This window comes from Anoplolepis gracilipes, chromosome 16 (genome assembly GCF_047496725.1).
Source record: "Anoplolepis gracilipes chromosome 16, ASM4749672v1, whole genome shotgun sequence".
Lineage (NCBI taxonomy): Eukaryota > Metazoa > Arthropoda > Insecta > Hymenoptera > Formicidae > Anoplolepis > Anoplolepis gracilipes.
Window position 1 is genome coordinate 8,702,544 of NC_132985.1, and position 18,027 is coordinate 8,720,570.

The following is an 18,027-nucleotide window of genomic DNA, read 5'->3' on the forward strand; positions in this document are numbered from 1 at the left end:
GAATATCAATGCAACTTTATCTTTTATATGCAATTATTGTGTCTTAACTTTTAAGTAGATCTTTATTTATTGTCATAAATTGTTATTGATGTTAAAATATTATGAAATATGTGATCATAAATTAGTTTATTTATATCAGCATTTAATTAAATGCTTAAAATCTATCTAATTTAAATAATATGTGTATCCAAATAGATTCAAATTCTTATTGTATATTTTCTTATTATACCTGATTGTATAAAGCCTTCATCCGATTTGCCATGTCGTCTTCTGTTTCTCCCTGCCTCTTGGTAACAATTCAAGAATGCGTATCTGGCACGTGCAATAAGTCGATAATGTCTGCTATACGATGTTCACCAAAGTGTTTATAACTTAACTTGGACCAACAACCTGGCAGAATAGAAAAAGGTCAGATGTAAGAGATATAAGAATACAACATTTTTATATTTATAAAATTAGTAAAAGGTTTGTGATATTTCTCAAATAAAATCGAAAATGAAATAATATACAAAATGTTTCGTTTTTTTTTATCAAATCAATAAACTTACAAAGCAGAGTCGTCATTTAACTTTCAGATATTATTTTTAAGTTTAGTTTTTTAAATTTACCTTCTTAAAATAAAGCATATTTTAGACACAATTTTCAATCTCAGTCGTTTTAATAGATGGAAAAAAGTAATGTCTAATGTAAATATTAAAAATTGTAAAACACTCATATTTTAACATAAGTACCGATATAACATTGCTAAAATTTTACAGATTGCTGTATTTGTCTAAAATGAATTTTTATTTACAAAAATCATATTTTAGCCAAAAGTTTAAAGAAGACACATTGAAGAAAGAAGAAATTTTGTTTCTTTCACATTTTTTATTGTAGTTTTCTGTTGTAAAAATATAAATATAAAAGAAGCAAACAGTTTTGCAGTTCAGAAAATATTTCTGATATTACATCTTGTTTCACTGTAGTTTCCTGTAGTTTTCTCTTTCTGCAAAGTTATTGTTTTTCGGGAAATGCAATCGCAATAAGAATCAAATAAGATCGTTATTAAATAATCATTTATATTAATAATATAAAAATAATCGAGAATGATATACATATGTTTTGGTCATTATATGTTTTGTTTCTCTTATTGTTATTCGTTAGAAGATTTAAATCCCTTTCAGCAATCGTCTAAGTATTAAATTTTTTTTTTTAAATTAATATTTGCTATCATTTAATTTATTAATTATATACAAACATTTTTAAAATTTTATTTTGTTAAATTTTTATGTATTTTTTAAATTTTATTTGAAAAGGCATAATTAATAAACTTATATGGCACGCCGTTTTGCTATTTATTAATAAGATTTTTTAATCTAAAATAAAAATTTAATAATCTTTTTAAACTGAAACAGGTATTTCTTCGAAACTATTTTTATTATGTTATAACATAATAAAAATAAATTAAAATTATGTGTTAACATAAAGTTAATTCAAAATACATAGAAAAAGATATAGCCTAGGTGGAATTATTTTTATGTCAAGACATAATTTTAATTTATTTTTATTATAAAATATAATTTCTTTTCTTTCAGTGTCAATTTAATTTAGTAGAATTTCTATGATTGTATTAAATAGCAAAACGGCGTGGCATAATAATCGATTTAAATTGAAGTAAATATTTCTTCGAAACTATTTTTATTATGTCATAACAAAATAAAAATAAATTAAAATTATGTCATGACATAAAATTAATTCAAAATACATAGAGAGATATAAAATAAGTGGAATTATTTTTATGTCAAGACATAATTTTAATTCATTTTTATTATGTCATGAGATAATATTAATGTATTTTTATTATGTCGTAACATAATAATAATTGCAAGAATATAAATTGTGTAACCTATCATAATAAATCAATGAATTAAAATTGTGTTACGACGCAATAAGGATACATTAATATTATCTCATGACATAATAAAAAAGAATTAAAATTATGTCTTGACCTAATGAAAATTAAAAATTAGAATTACGTGCTACTATCATTTTAATTCTAGAATTCATACGAAATTTTAAATCAAAAGACATTTTCATTATGTCAAGACATAATATTTATTCAGAATTTCTATTATGTACATAAATTTAATTCCCGAATTTCCATTATGTACATAATTTTAATTCCCGAATTAAAATTATGTACATAAATTTAATTCCCGAATTAAAATTGTGTACATAATTTTCATTCCCCCAAAATTTTTATGTTATAACATAAAATAAATTCAAAATTAATATTATCTCTAGACATAATTTAAATTCTGCTTGTTTAATTATATGGTAGCTTAATAATAATTTAATGAATTATAAATATGTCTAGACATAATTATAATTTTTTTTCTTACAGTATCAATTTAATTTGGTAGAATTTTTATGATCATATTAAATAGCAAAACGGCGTGCCATAAACTTAAAAGCTTGATATTTCAAATATGATATTTAACATTTAATATTTAATATTTTGATATCTCAATATATGTATATGAAAATATTTTATATAATATGCACAAATCATGAATAATTTTTATATTAATTTCTAGAAAAGTAATATCTGCTATGTGTGTACATTTCAATATATTATATTTTTAAAATATAATTAGGCAACATTGCTTTTGAAATTAAATATTTGAGCGCCATTCATTCCCAAAAATTAAATAATTACGAGATAGTCGTTAAGTAACTCCTTATATAACTATTTGAAATTTTTATACGTACACACACACACACGGCATCAGATTCCACTTAGCTGCGCAAGTTTAAAAAAAAAATTTTTTCCCTCATTTTTTAAGGTCTCGTCCTAAGGTCCCCCATTTTGTAATATTTATTGTAAAAAAATTCTGAATTTTTTTGTTGTTTAGAGGAATGTTTAAGCTTTCATTTGCACTTTGGCCCATCCCGATACGATGATTTTTGGCCGACTGGTTATCGCTATTGGAAGATGTTAAAAAATTTGTACTTAATTTGGGTGGCCCGTTTTTTTGCAGGTGAGTGTATATATATATATGTTACGGGAAAACTCCGCATGGTATGCGGTCGGCATTGCCTGGATCATGTCTGTACAGCACTGTACAACGTGATGGGCAAAGCCTGCTATGATAATATTAGCAACCATAACCCGATGTAAGCACAGTCAACACCATACGCATAGACGGAGTATTTACTCAGCGGGGGTTAAGATTCGCGGTAAGGGGACGAGTAGTTACGTTTCGGGTAACTCCGTACCTCTTATGGCATTATGTAACCGAAGTTAACCGATTCCTAACTACTGAACCTCTGCCCTTTCCTCTCCTATTCTACAGTTCCCCTCGGCTGTAGTTCTGAAAGAGGAACCCCTCCGATTTTGATGAGTTTTTGTAGGTGATATTGTTATGATATCTAGAGATTATTTATGAAGATCCTACCTTCGGGTTATTTAATTCTGTGATAAAAATGCCGAATAGGGGATCCAGCCCTAATGATCTTGACCTTGAGTAACATTTAAAAGGTTTTAGCCGTCGCTCATTGTTCATTAAAAAGTTATTAACAAAAAAGTGGGAAATATTTGCATAAGGTCAGCTCTTCCAAAAGTTAATGACCTTAACATATATTGTCAAGGTCACTGTCCTGAGTAACGTTCAAAAGGTTTTAGCCGTCGCTCATTGTTTGTTAGAAAGTTATAAACAAAAAATGTTTTATTTCAAAATGCCATAATTATTGTATTTGTTGCTTTATCTTCATATATATTTTCAATATTTTCATAATCACACGCACGCACGCACGCACGCACGCACACATAGGAGTGTGTGTGTGTGTGTGTGTGCAAGGGGGGCCTTCAGCTCCCTCACCCGCACTCACCCCGTCCACCTCGCTTCGCATGTACGTTGCAAGACAAAGCAAAGTTTACGTTTTGGATTTACAACTTTCCACGCGAAGCGAGGTGGATGAAAATATTGAAAGTGTATATTTAATTTAGTTTAGGTTTTTTTTGTTTGTATTTTTTTAACTATTAAAAACCCACATGTGAGACCTTGACAGATTATCTTAATATGATTCCTTGAAACTACTTGTAAAAGTTCATCAATTGGAGGAGTTCCCCTTTTGGAACAACAACCTTATTATTATATTGCAAATTTACATTAACTTTGTTCCAAGTGGACAATGTCGACATTACTAAATCTCTATGGATTAAGAACTGATATTTATGTAACAAAATTACGTAATAAAATTATTAGATGCACAAATTGAACAGTATTTATTTAAATATAAATCAAAAAGTTTTTCTTTTCAAATAAAATGAATATTATACTTATTGACTCATTACTTAAAATACTGCAAATATTGAGAAAATCAAACCATTATAAATCATAAATAACTTGAAAATAAATTTTTATTTTAATAAAATTTTCATTTTTTGCAAACATTTCTCTCAAACATTCTAATCAGTTTTAATCAGGTTTTTGTTAGCTCAATAATTGTAACTTTTAAAATAACACGAAATAAAACAAAAATGTTGAAAATCAACATTAAATTATTATAATTATGTATACATACAATAATATCTATCTGTACATACCTATATGTTTAATTTTGTATGTTTTTTATCTTAAATTGTGATAAAATTAATAATTTAGTTTTTCCAAATAAATAATAGTAGTACTTATTTGAATTTAAATAAAAAACGTAACTATCAGCTTGGCAATGAGAGCCATACGCGGATGTTAATGCGTGAATTTCTTTAGAAAATTAATTCTTTCCGCGAAACTTAAATCGTGCACAGGACATATATTTTAATGTATTTTACCAAGAAATAGATTCTCATTTTTGAGAATTCTATAACTTCTTTTTACCCTCCCCCCCCAAAAAAAAAGAGATGTAGACGAGAAAAAATATCGGGGCGAAGTCGCTGAATCGGGAATCGAACTCAAGTCTGTCGTTTGCCGAGCGACTGCTCTTATCACTGAGCTATTCAGCCCCACACCGATATCTTTTTCGTCTATTTGTTTATAAATCTATGTATAAATGTAATAAATTCTACTTAACATGAAGGATAAACCTTATTATCGATTAATAAAAATTAATCTTGAAAATATTAATTTGGAATACAGAAAAAAACTTTTGTCGTAATCTTTAAATTATCCCCAAATTATCAAAATGTCTTCAAAATGTATGCATGTTCAAAAATGTCTCTAATAAATTCTTTGAGCATATATCGTGTATATATACGTATGAAAATATAAAAAATGTACGTAAAGAGAGAATCAACGCTAGTGAGCAGAAGCAAAATAAACGAAAGAGTCATTTATCATCATGCAGTTTTTTCAATAAACATTTAAATATTAATATAAAAATATTAAAGAATGAGCATGCGTTGAGAGGAACTTGATTGTATGATATCCGCTCTAAGAATGCCATTGACCCAATTTTTAGTTACCGTGCAACAATTATCACTACACAACTAGAACGTACATTAGGATCCAGTTACGTAAGACGTGCGCTTGTTCAAAAATTTTTCCAAATTAATATTTCAACGATTATTATGTCCCCAAATTAACAAAATGTCTTTAAAGTATGCGTGTGCTTGAACAAATGTCTTTTATAAATTCCTTGGGCATATATATACATATATATGTATATATATATATATATATATATATATATATATATATATATATATATATATATATACTTATATGTATATATATATATATATTTAATTATTTATGAAAATGAAAATTATTTAGTGAGAAAAATGTTTTAATGACGATTTGTAGCGTAAAATACGTTCCTCAATATATTTTTTATATACCGTCTATGTGCGGTCGGCGGCTTGAGTCTCGAGCGATAACGCGAAAATAATAGACGTCACTTAGAAAATCGGCCCAAAAAAGCATCTAACTCTAAACACAGAACTTTAGCACTTCATCCATCGCTTCGAGCTGTCATATATATATATATATATATATTTATATATATATATATATATGACAGCTCGAAGCGATGGATGAAGTGCTAAAGTTCTGTGTTTAGAGTTAGATGCTTTTTTGGGCCGATTTTCTAAGTGACGTCTATTATTTTCGCGTTATCGCTCGAGACTCAAGCCGCCGACCGCACATAGACGGTATATAAAAAATATATTGAGGAACGTATTTTACGCTACAAATCGTCATTAAAACATTTTTCTCACTAAATAATTTTCATTTTCATAAATAATTAAATATTCAAAATTTTGTTATTAATTTTATTATAAATTGTATATAGCGCTCTAAATACATAAATTAATAATAAAATTTTAATATTTATTTATTTATAAAAATAAAAATTATTTAGTGAGAAATATGTTTTAGTTACGATTTATGATGTAAGAAACGAACCCCAGTATATTTCTTATATAGGAACGCGCCTGAAGTATAATGTTCATGCGCGATCGGTGACTCGGCCGTCGAGCCTTGAGCAGTAGTGAGGGAATAATAGGCGTCGTTTCGGGAAATCGGCCCGATAAAAGCATCTAATCATATATGTAATATTCCTGTATTGTTAACACCTATAAGAAAAAAAGAGACAAAAGTCATGCCGAAGAGAGAAATATATAGCAGACGATTTGGCCGTTCTACGCATGCGCGACGTCTGTAAAAGCGTGACTTATTAGACGCATCCCCACTTTCGGTTTCAGCACATACGCACATCATTCAGCACAGTTATTCTGCTCTAGAGCGAGAAACAAATCGTCCGCACCGTAATGTTGGCTACAGCTTTTCGACCTCTGTTAACAATATAAGAGTATTACATACAGGATGTCCGGTAATAATTGCCCAACCTTTCATGGGCAAATAGAGCAGGTCAAACCGAATAGAAAAGTCCTCTACCATTTTGCAATCTTCGTAATAATTACCAAGAAATTAATTAACAAAGATTGACAAATCCAGGCGAGTACAAGCGCACGGCGAGAAGGCCCATCCTACTGCTACGCGGTTACTAGGCGCTCATTGAATGATAGGAGGAGCGGTCTACGACTAGCAATGGCTACGTACGAGTAACGCGCCTAGTAACCGTGTAGCAGTAGGATGGGCCTTCTCGCCGCGTGCTTGTACTCACTTGGATTTGTCAATCTTTGTTAATTAATTTCTTGGTAATTATTACGAAAATTGCAAAATGTAGAGGACTTTTCTATTCGGTTTGACCTGTTCTATCTGCTCATAAAAGGTTGGGCGATTATTACCGGACACCCTTGAGAAATTTGGGAAATCCCAAAATTATGCTTTAAATAAAATTTTGGGAAATTTGGGAAATCCCAAAATTTTATTTAAAGCATAATATTATGTTATAAGATAAAATAGCGACTCATGCGGTAATAATCACCCGTCGGACGGTCAGCTGCGCCTGCGCTCGCGGCGCCGCTCCTGCCTGCCTTCTTTACTTGACGCGTGATTTGCTAACTATTTTTGCTTATAACTCAAAAACTATGCTTCAAATCAAATTTTGGTAAAGGAAAATTGTCCTAGAATTCACTCAAGAATATATCATTTTAAGGACATCAGGTTGTTTTGAATCACCCTGTTTATAGTTGCTTGATACTAAACTTTAATTATTAATTGTTAGATTCACACGAAGCCTTGCAAAGAAAGATGAACGATATTAATAATGTGAATAATACAAAAGCTGAATCGAGATCACTGCCATCATTTAATCATAACTCGAATTTCTGATTCTGTAAAAGGCACTGGTTGTTTGACACCCATTTCGAAAACACCATCAATAAAGAATCAAATTGACAATTGTTTAACTGTAATTAATAAAAATTCATTAATTGGTTCTAATTTATTCATTGAAAGTAGTACGCCTAGTGGTGCAACCAAAATTATCTTTATTGGAGATGATTGGTTAAAATCCTCAAGTATGGAATCGAATATTCTAAAAAAAAATATTTTATCTAATTAGCTGAGTAACAAATTATTGAAGATTCTCATGAAATAATTGAAAATGAGCAAGAATCTTGTGATCATATTGCAAATTCATCGTTACAAAAAAATGTTGAATCTGGCACTGTTGAAAAAACTATCTTAAAGGAAATCAATGACACAGTTACTGATAATGGACATGATAAAAGTTTAGATTATGTACCGAGTAGCGATGTCTCTACAATAAATAAAATAAATTCTAATGTAAATAATAATCCGAATTTTCCTATTAATAATGATGTACTTCCGGTTGATATTTGTGAAATTTATGTTCCTGTTTCAATGCAGGTTATTCACTCAAACAATATTTTCGCCCGTATTGTAAAAAGTTGCAAAAAAAATTTGCTCGACATTTGGAACTGAAACATAAAAATGTACCAGAAGTTCATAAATTTATACATTTTCCAAAAGGCAATCTAGAACGACGCAAAATTATCGAAAAAATTCGAAAAGATGCTAATTATCTTCATAACATTGATGCCGATTTAAATACGGGAATTCTCATAACTTGTCGATGTCCTCAAAATTTAAACATACTGCCAAAAATTACGTGTGTTGCAGTCATTGCAAAGGATTTTTTTCTAAAAAGACTTTAAGGATGCATTTAATAAAATGTAACCCAGTTCATGAGAAAGGTCAAAAAGGTCAACTTGTGAAAGGAAAACAGTTAATGGGATATATACATTGTTATGCTAATAATGTGATGTGTCAAAAAGTTTTCCCATTATTTCAAGATGATGTTTCAAGCTCAATTAAATACGATAAACTTCTGATTTTATTTGGGAATAAATTATGCAACACGTACAAACTTTCTCATCAATATGTTATGATTAGAAATTATCTACGGCTTCTTGGTCGCTTCAAAGTAGCAATTTAAAAAATTAACAAAAAAAATTACTGATTTTGCATCCACTTTTCATCTTCGATATTACGATGACGTTATAAAAGCTGCTAAAGAATGTACAAATTATGACTCAGAGTCACAGACTTTTCAAACACCTTATAATGCAACTACTTTGGGAACAATATTGAAAAAGTGTGCTCATATACAAGCTGCTGAATGTATTAACCAAGAAGATTTTGATGCAAAAAAAGCTGTTGATGATTTTATGGTGCTATTTGATGATGATTATCCAGTGACAATTAATAAAAAAGTTATAGAGGATCGGACAAATAAACGGCGAGAAAAGCAAATTATACTTTCATCAAAATCAGACATCGAAAAATTGTACAACTATACAAAAAATTTGTGAAGAAGCCATGAAAATTCTTTAGAAATATTTGATCTTGACGCATGGAAAAATTTAACAAAAGGCAGTCTTATTCTTGTCCAGATGTTTAATCGACGAAGAGCTGGTGAAATTGAGACACTTTCCATTGAAAACTATGAGAATCAAGAGACGATTGACAAAGTCCTGATATATTTCATAACATATCAAAAGAATCTCAAAAACAAGCTAAGCAGTTTGTTCGATTAACTATAAGAAGCAATTAGGAAGAACTGTTCCTGTATTATTGCATACATTTTTAATTTCATACATAGATGTTTTATTCAAATATCGTTCTGAAACTGGAGTAAACCCAAAAAATAAGTACGTCTTTGCTGTTCCTCGAGCAAATTCTCCGAAAAAAGGTTATATCAGAGCTCTATAATGCGAAAATTTGCTAATGACTGTGATGCATCGATCCCTATTAGTTTACGAAGTACTATGCTTCGAAAGTGTTACGTCGTCTCGACTGCACGATTCCTTCCTTTCACGGAATTTTAACACTAATCGGCTACACTACGACACTCACTAGGGCACACTGCCTCAACGACTCTCTCGGAGTCGTGGTAACAACCAAGCGCGCGATAACAACTTGTTATCATAAAAAACGGAAAAGGGGCAATACGACTTTAATTTATTGGGAAATGATAATAATGCACTTAATACCAAAGTCTAAGTCCTCTCACAAAATCATGAAACACATCCTTTTCCATATGATTTCCAAATGCACCGGAAATACCAAAAAAAACAGGAAACGGGTTCCTGACAACGTTAGAGGAGTTTCCAATTAGAACCGATAGAACTATCAGCAGAGAACATAGAAAATAATATGACTCAGAATTACATGAGCGATAATCTTCCTCCAAAAACCATATAAAAAAGGGGTTTTGGAAGAAAACTATATATAAGCTCTTTCACCAGTCTACCTTAACCCGTCATTCTGTAAAGTGAACAGTAAAGGTTTATCGGTGAACCACTCGAACGCCACTGAAGGAAATCCGGTTGAACCATAATCACAACATCTTCAAATTCATCACTCAACTCACGGCTAGAGTCAGCGAAACCAAAGCTTCAATTTCTATTGGCTCACCCTCTCGAACGACCACAAAGATTCTCCAAAGCTCCAGCTAAGGTATTCCAAAGGTAAACTTAAGTCACCATTTTTCACGATCGTATCAAAACCATCGGCCAGACAAAGCGTACTGCCCACTAAACACGAATAATATTTCAATGAATTTAAATCCACTCCTTAACACACTTACACACTTCTTTATTTTGCATTTCTTTTTTTATTTTAATAAGATCATTGTAAAACTGCCAATCAGAATTTAAAATTTAATAGTAGAGTCTCTCTTCCTTCTCTATTCTGATTGACGTTCTCCGCACTAATGTAACATCCGCGATTAAAACACTCACACACACACGCACACAACCACACGTACTCACGCGAACATAAAATAGAAAATGATTGTAATTTAATAACAAACACATCTAAAAACACATATATATTATATACACATTTTTATAACCAAACTTGACAATAATTTTATGTAATATACTTTTAAAACTATGAATAAATTTATGTAATATTAAACTCAATTCTTTCAGTGACTTCTAACCCCTCAATCAGTTGAAAGATCGCACTTGGTCCTATCCCGTGTAATAAGGATTAATTTCCTTTACCAAAAAGGACCTTTGGACGAATGTCCAAGTAATAGCGATATTCATTATCGTTGACTTGTTTTTGGATCTGATAATTCGTTCGACTCGAAACCTACATCCTGACCCGCACGGTTTTGAGAGTTGGCTGTTACGCCCTTCCTTTTAACTCATCCTTCCCGAGTCTGGACGTAACAAAAGCATATCGCTACTTATACAGCTATGTTGCGAGTAGAGGAAAATCAAGTGTTTAATTTAGAAAATTTTATGGGGCATAATAAACAATTTCATAAGGGTGTGTATCGAATTTCTAATGACTGATTGACATGACTGAAGTCGTTTACTCCAAGCTGCAATAGGTGATAATGATGAGAATGAAGGCAGCAATGAAGAAAGTGATGAACCCAAAGATGACAATGTGCAAACAGAAAGTGCGTCAATTGACAACAATGATTTTTCTGAGGATGAAAATAATAATATCATTCATGATGAATCTCAATTACAACCTTCAAGAAAACGTATTCGCAAACGTGTATTAAATTGTGATGATGACAGCGATAATGAAGTTTTAAATTCCAGTACTCATTCTTCAAGCTGTAAGTTTATGAACAATTTATTGTTCTTTTTATTTGTTTATTTATATTAATTTTTATAAATTTAATACTCTTATTTTTTTTATCTAATAATATTAATTTTTATAATTTCGTACAAAATTTTTTTATATTTTATATTACAAAAATTTTTTTATTAATATGTAATAAACTACGAAAAAAATTAACGATTTGAGGCTCTAAATATTAATACATAATATAAATTAAACATAAAAAAGGCAATCAAGAGCCGACGCGGGTAAAGAGCGTGAAAAAACTTCTTTTTCAATCGTATTGGATGTAAATCTTCTATATTTTCAAACATTTCGGACTCTGTTTTTGAGCCTTCTTCAGTGACTTTAACATATGGAAAATAATAATTAAAATTGAAATAGCGATAGTAAAACGGAGCAAAAGTGCAAATAATTATACTTACATCATACCAACATTAATGTACCGCGATACATCACGCCATACTCCAACGCCTATCCAATGTAAAACGCCTCCTACACAATGCCAAACGCAAGGATAAATGCACTAATGGGATCACACAACCTATGATGAATAAAAGATTCAAGTGCGAAATTCAAATTAATTTTGAAAGAGACAACTTACTTGGACTGACGAAGGGTAAATCTAGATCGCACGAGCACACGCATACGAATGATAGATCATAACGAAAAATTCAAATGGTACAAAGTCATGAAAATGTCATCATGCCAATAAAAAATAAATAAATAAATAACACAAGGAAAAATATCAAAATAGTGACACATTAAATTTTAGATAAATTGTCAATCAATAATAGGTAGGCAAATATTATTCAATTTTATGGTATCGCTATGGAGGTTCAACGCATCCTTTTGGCGTTTTATGTGAATCATCTCCGATATCAATCTTTTTTCCAAAAACATTTCCTTATCCAAAATCTCAACATCGTCAAAATTAAAATTATGATTCACCGCTCTATGATCAGCAATGACTGACGTATAGCTCTTAGAATGTTCTTTTATTCTCGTTTGCAGCAAACGTCCGATTTGTCCCACATAAGACGCATCGCAATCCATACAATTGATTTTGTAAACTACATTACTACGTGAAAACTTATCATAGTCTATCCTTTGCTACTTTAATGAAACGGCATAAGTTGTTAATCTAAGTCTTTAACACAATGTCGAAATCGTTTAGATATGTTCTTAATATACGGAACATTGAAATAACTTTCTTTTTATTTTTATTTTTATCATTCACTTCCACGTTACATGTAATATTCCCAATGTATTCATTTCTTAATCAGGAAAACAACTTTTTTAACCGTTTGTCAATTGTATGAAAAATGAAAGAGAGCGGATATCCATTATTTAACAGAATGTTAATCAACAAATCAAAATTCGTCTGATGAAACCTTGGATGAGAAAGCCGGGAAACTCTATCTATTAATCCAATAATGATTCCTCTTTTTTGGCTAAGAGGATGTCGCGACTCGAAATGCAGATATCTCTCAGAGAACGTCGGCTTGTGAAACCAATTAAATTCCACAAGTCCATCTTTTAAAATAATTGTGATATCGAGAAAATTCAATTGATTGTTGACCCCCTCCTCAATGGTGAACTGTAACCTTGGATGGAAGGAGTTAAAAATGTTCAAGATAGTGTCAAGAGTTGAGGGAGGGACCGCCAACACAATATCGTCAACGTATCTGAAATAAAATGGAAGCACCACAGGTACAATTGCGACCGCTCTAGTTTCCAAATCTTGGAGCGTAATCTCTGCGATAATCGGAGATAATGGAGAGCCCATGGGCGTGATAAATGTTTGTTGATAACAAAATTCGTTGAACATAAAAAATGAAGAATTCAAAATAAATCGCACCGCAAGTACAAACTCATCACGCGGTATCTCACATTCATTTTTTATGAAATCCCACCTATTTAGTAAACTATCAATAGCCAAATCCAAGGTATATTAGTAAACATTGCAACAACATCCAATGAGACTAATTTAATATCGCCATCAATATGTCTACCATTGAGTTTATCAACCAAGCGCTGTTAATAACTTGGCTATCTAGTCTCGGGATGGATCTATAAATGATATTATGTAAAAACTTTCCTAAACTACGCAACGGCGTGTTCTTAGAGGAGACAATTATAACGGGATATTATGTTTATGGATTTTTGACAGCCCTCGGTAAAACACCATCTGTACAATTTAAAGATCTATATGTTTTTTCGGAGATATAATTACGCGTTTTCCACTTCGATAGGAGCTCATGAAGATTGTTGATAATTTTTCTAATCGGATTTTTGTTAACAATTCTATAAGTATCTGTATCAGCAAGCAGAACAGACATTTTTGATTAATAATTGTCTATATCTAAGGCGGCTGTTTAATTATTATTTTCCATATGTTAAAGTCACTGAAGAAATCTCAAAAACAGAGTCCAAAACGTTTGAAAATATAGAAGATTTACATCCAATACGATTGAAAAAGAAGTTTTTTCACATCCTTCACCCGTGTTGGCTCTTGATTGCCTTTTTTATGTTTAATTTATAATATGTAATAAATCGAATTTTTTAATTACAACCTTACAGCAAAGATCAATGAGACATATTAAATAGACAGAAATAAAGAAAAAAGTAATTAGGGAAAACTTTAGCGATGTTGGTAAGTTGTTCAAATTACCATCACTTAACAAATGTAGAACTTTGATTCATCAGGATAGTTGCTTAAGAAAAAAGACTCCTAAACAATTAAAAACCTGGATTGACAATCAGCGCAAAGACAAAATTAGAAAAAAATATATTTTAATAATAAAAATAATGAATAAGTCCAAAAAAAATAAAACCTATTATAAGAACAACATTTTTAAGTTTATTATCAAATTTATTAACTTTATGTTTTTATTTTTAAGCTTATTATCTTTGAAAAATTTTTCTTTTAAAAAATGTTTTCTTAAAATAACGTTTTATTTATGTTAACAATTATAATTGTATTTCGGTAAATATGCATAAGTACTACTCCAAACAAAACTCAAATTTTTTTATTGTAATCAACAAAACTAGTGCGAAGATAGTACGTTCAAGTGTTTTTACGAAGGCACAAGTCTTTTTATAAGTTTTAAATGAAGAAATTACATAAATGAGTTTTGATTGTGATTTACAGTGAAATGACGATAATCTATAAAAAAAACATGTAAATTAGTTAGTTTCATGACACACACACACACACATACACGCGCGGGGGGCCTTTGGCCCCCCCATCTCCCGCACCCACCCCGTCCACTTTCACGTGTGTGTGTGTGTGTATATATGTTATGAAAATATTTCCTTATTCATATTTATATTATTCTATGCGAATAAAAATCAAATTTATTAGTACTTGAAATTCACATATCTCAAAATTGAATATTAGGATTGGGGAAGTTAATTTTTTTTTTAACTAAGTTAAGTTAAAAGTTAATTGGCAATAAATTAAATAAGTTAACATTTAAAGTTAAAAACTAACTTAGTTAAAAGTTAAGTTAAAAAGTTAAAAATTAAAGTTAAAAGTTAATGTTAATTATATAAAACTACATTTTTTGCATAATTAATCTTTTAATTGATATTTAAATTTAGGCTATAATAAAAAGATATATAAAAAAGTAGAAAATATATTTTTCTTTCTTATAAATTATAAAAGACTATCTTTTTATTATTTTTTATTTTTCTTTATATATTATTAATTGGTAAATTACATTATTAATTAACATTATTAAAATACGTATAAAATACAAAAGAAAAGATATAAAATACAAGAAAAAGGCAGAATATTTTTATTAAATAAATATTTTTATTAAAATATAATATTAATTATAAATACTTATAAATTATTGGTTAATTTTAAATAGAGTTTTTCTAAAGTCCCTAATTTATTTCTTTCCCAAGCACTCTAATAATTCTTTATCTAATAACAAATCGACATATAAACAAATAAAATGGCCTTAATATATATATATATATATTATATATATTAATTAAATGCCATAAACTTTAAACTTTACACTAGTTAATTTTAACTTAACTTATTAACTTTTTTTTATATCAGTTGATAAATAATTTATTAATATCAAAGTCATATGAAAATTGATGATCGTAATGTATAAATATCTTTAATATATATATATATATATATATATGTATATATTAAAGATATTTTATTTCTTTAATATATATATTAAAGATATTCAAGTCTTTTTGAAGAAGTTATGACGATGGAGAATACTAATTATTCAGGGTTGGGTAGTAACTAGTTAAATAGTTAACCTCTTAGGCACGATGCGCCACTATAGTGGCTTTCGCGGATGTTATCTTTCTGAACGACGCGCCACTATAGGGACTTTCGCAGATGTCATCTCTCTGAACGACGCGCCACTATAGTGGCTCACTGTAGTGGCTCACCGTTTGAATTGAATGATCTTTTTCATATGTTATATTTCACACTTCTTTTGTCTTTACAACGTGTTATAACACTGTTAACAGTATACAGACAGAATATACAGTCTTTGTTTTTGATACGCCAGTGTCAGGTATGAATTGTTGCTTTTCATTTACATAAATATACTATTTGCTCTTAATATACCAATATGCTCTTTTTAACATGCCGATCCAATTGCGGAACAGATTCGGAAATCGAAAATGATTTAAACAACAACATGCGTGGTAGGAAGAATATAAAAAAATTGAAAATACTCAGTTCTTCCGAATCAGAAGATTCCGATGTGCACGGAGAGGAGATCTTCAGAAAAATAATCTGGTCACATGAAAATTTGGAACCGCAAGTGCATAAATTTGATTCCCGCAAGTCTGGCATAACAATTCGGTTTAATCGATCTGTAACTCCGATCGATTACTTCCAACTATTCTTCTCGGAAGAATTAGTTTTATTTATTGTAGAAAAAACAAATGAATATCGGAAATTTAAGATGGGCACTTCTAGGCGCTCTTTCATGAAAGCTCACGAAGGAGAAGCAACATTGAGTGAAATGTACAATTTCTTTCTAATTCGTTTATTAATGTCGCGAGTAAAGAAATTACATTTTTCAGAATATTGGACAAAAGATAAATTTTTGCGAACTGATGTTTTCGGCAAAATTATGAACAGAGACAGATACGTGTTTCTGTTACGCAATCTTTATTTTAGTAAAATTCAGTTAGCAAGTTCTAATAGATTGACAAAAATTAGAGAATTTTGTAATAAGCTTTGTAGTTCTTTTGAAAATTGTTTCACTCCATTCCGCCATTTATGCGTAGATGAAAGTTTATTGTTATATAAGGGGCGGTTGTCATTCAAGCAGTATATCCCGTCCAAACGGAATAGATTTAGTATCAAGTCTTTTGTATTGTGCGACTGCAAAACGGCATTTGTACTAAATTTTGTTGTATATGCCGGCAGCGATTCCGATATAACAAAAATGAACAACAAATATCTAGAAAAATCGGCTGAGATTGTACTCACATTATTGAAATCTGATTTAGGAAAGGGGCATACGTTATTTGTTGACAACTGGTATACCAGCCCGATCCTATTCAGTTATTTATATGATAATAAAACTAACGCGTGCGGCACCGTAAAACCGCGAAGAAAAGACATGCCTATCATGAAGGAAAAACTAGAAAGTGGTGAAATATGCTTCCGATCATCGTCCAACATGCTCACTCTCAAGTGGCAAGACAAATGGGAGGTATATGTGTTGTCAATTTGCCACTCCGCAGATTACATAAATACTAAAAAAATAAACTATCGGATCGGAAAAATGATTCAAAAACCATCTTATATTGTTGATTACATTGCCAATATGGGTGCAGTCGACAATAGAGATAAAGTAATATCGAGTGTGCAATCAATCCGAAAAAGTATCAAATGGTATAAGAAATTTTTTTTCCATCTGCTTGACGTGGCAATTTGGAATGCGTGTTGTTTATATAAGCTTGAAAAAAAAGAACGTAACAATGCAAGCGTTTCATCTTAAACTACTCAAAGAAATTTATGAAAAATACGGGGATATGAATAATAATGTTAGCTGTAGCAAATCTATCGTTGATCACCCGTTTAGACTATCCGAAAAACATTTTCCATCGTATTGTAAGTCCAAAAAATCTAAAAAAGCGTTAAGAAATTGTATTGTATGTTCAAAGAACCACATAAGACGAAGATCGCGCTATGAGTGTGAAGATTGTAACGTAAGTCTATGTGTCGTACCGTGCTTCAAGATATATCATACTCAATTGTATTATTAATTATTAAAGTAAATTGTTAAAGTTAAAGTATGTGGGTAAATATTTACATAAGGTCACCCCTTTCAGAAGTCAATGACTTTGACATATGTTGTCAAGGTCACTGAGTAACGCTTAAAAGGTTTTAGCCGTCGCTCGTTGTTTACTAAAAAGTTATAAAAATTTTTTTAAATTGACGTTTTTTACAATTATTTTATCAAATACTGAAAATTTAAAAAAATGTTTCAAATAAAAGTTGTAGGTCTCTTCAAAATACATATTTTAT

General features: G+C 30.1%; 2 protein-coding genes across 2 annotated transcripts in view; both read right to left on the bottom strand.

Annotated features, from left to right (window-relative positions):
- Window positions 1-18,027, bottom strand: part of LOC140674594 (transmembrane protein 114) — a 352,543-nt gene that overhangs the window by 290,749 nt on the left and 43,767 nt on the right. The window contains exon 2 of the mRNA XM_072908242.1: window positions 230-390. Coding sequence (XP_072764343.1) covers window positions 230-262 — 33 coding nt within the window. The 5' untranslated portion in view covers window positions 263-390. The remainder of the gene's footprint in view (window positions 1-229; window positions 391-18,027) is intronic.
- On the bottom strand, window positions 11,691-13,452 carry LOC140674793 (uncharacterized; the record flags this gene model as incomplete). Its single annotated transcript, XM_072908560.1, has 1 exon — window positions 11,691-13,452. A coding segment is annotated over one exon (672 nt), but the record flags the coding sequence as incomplete, so codon positions are not given.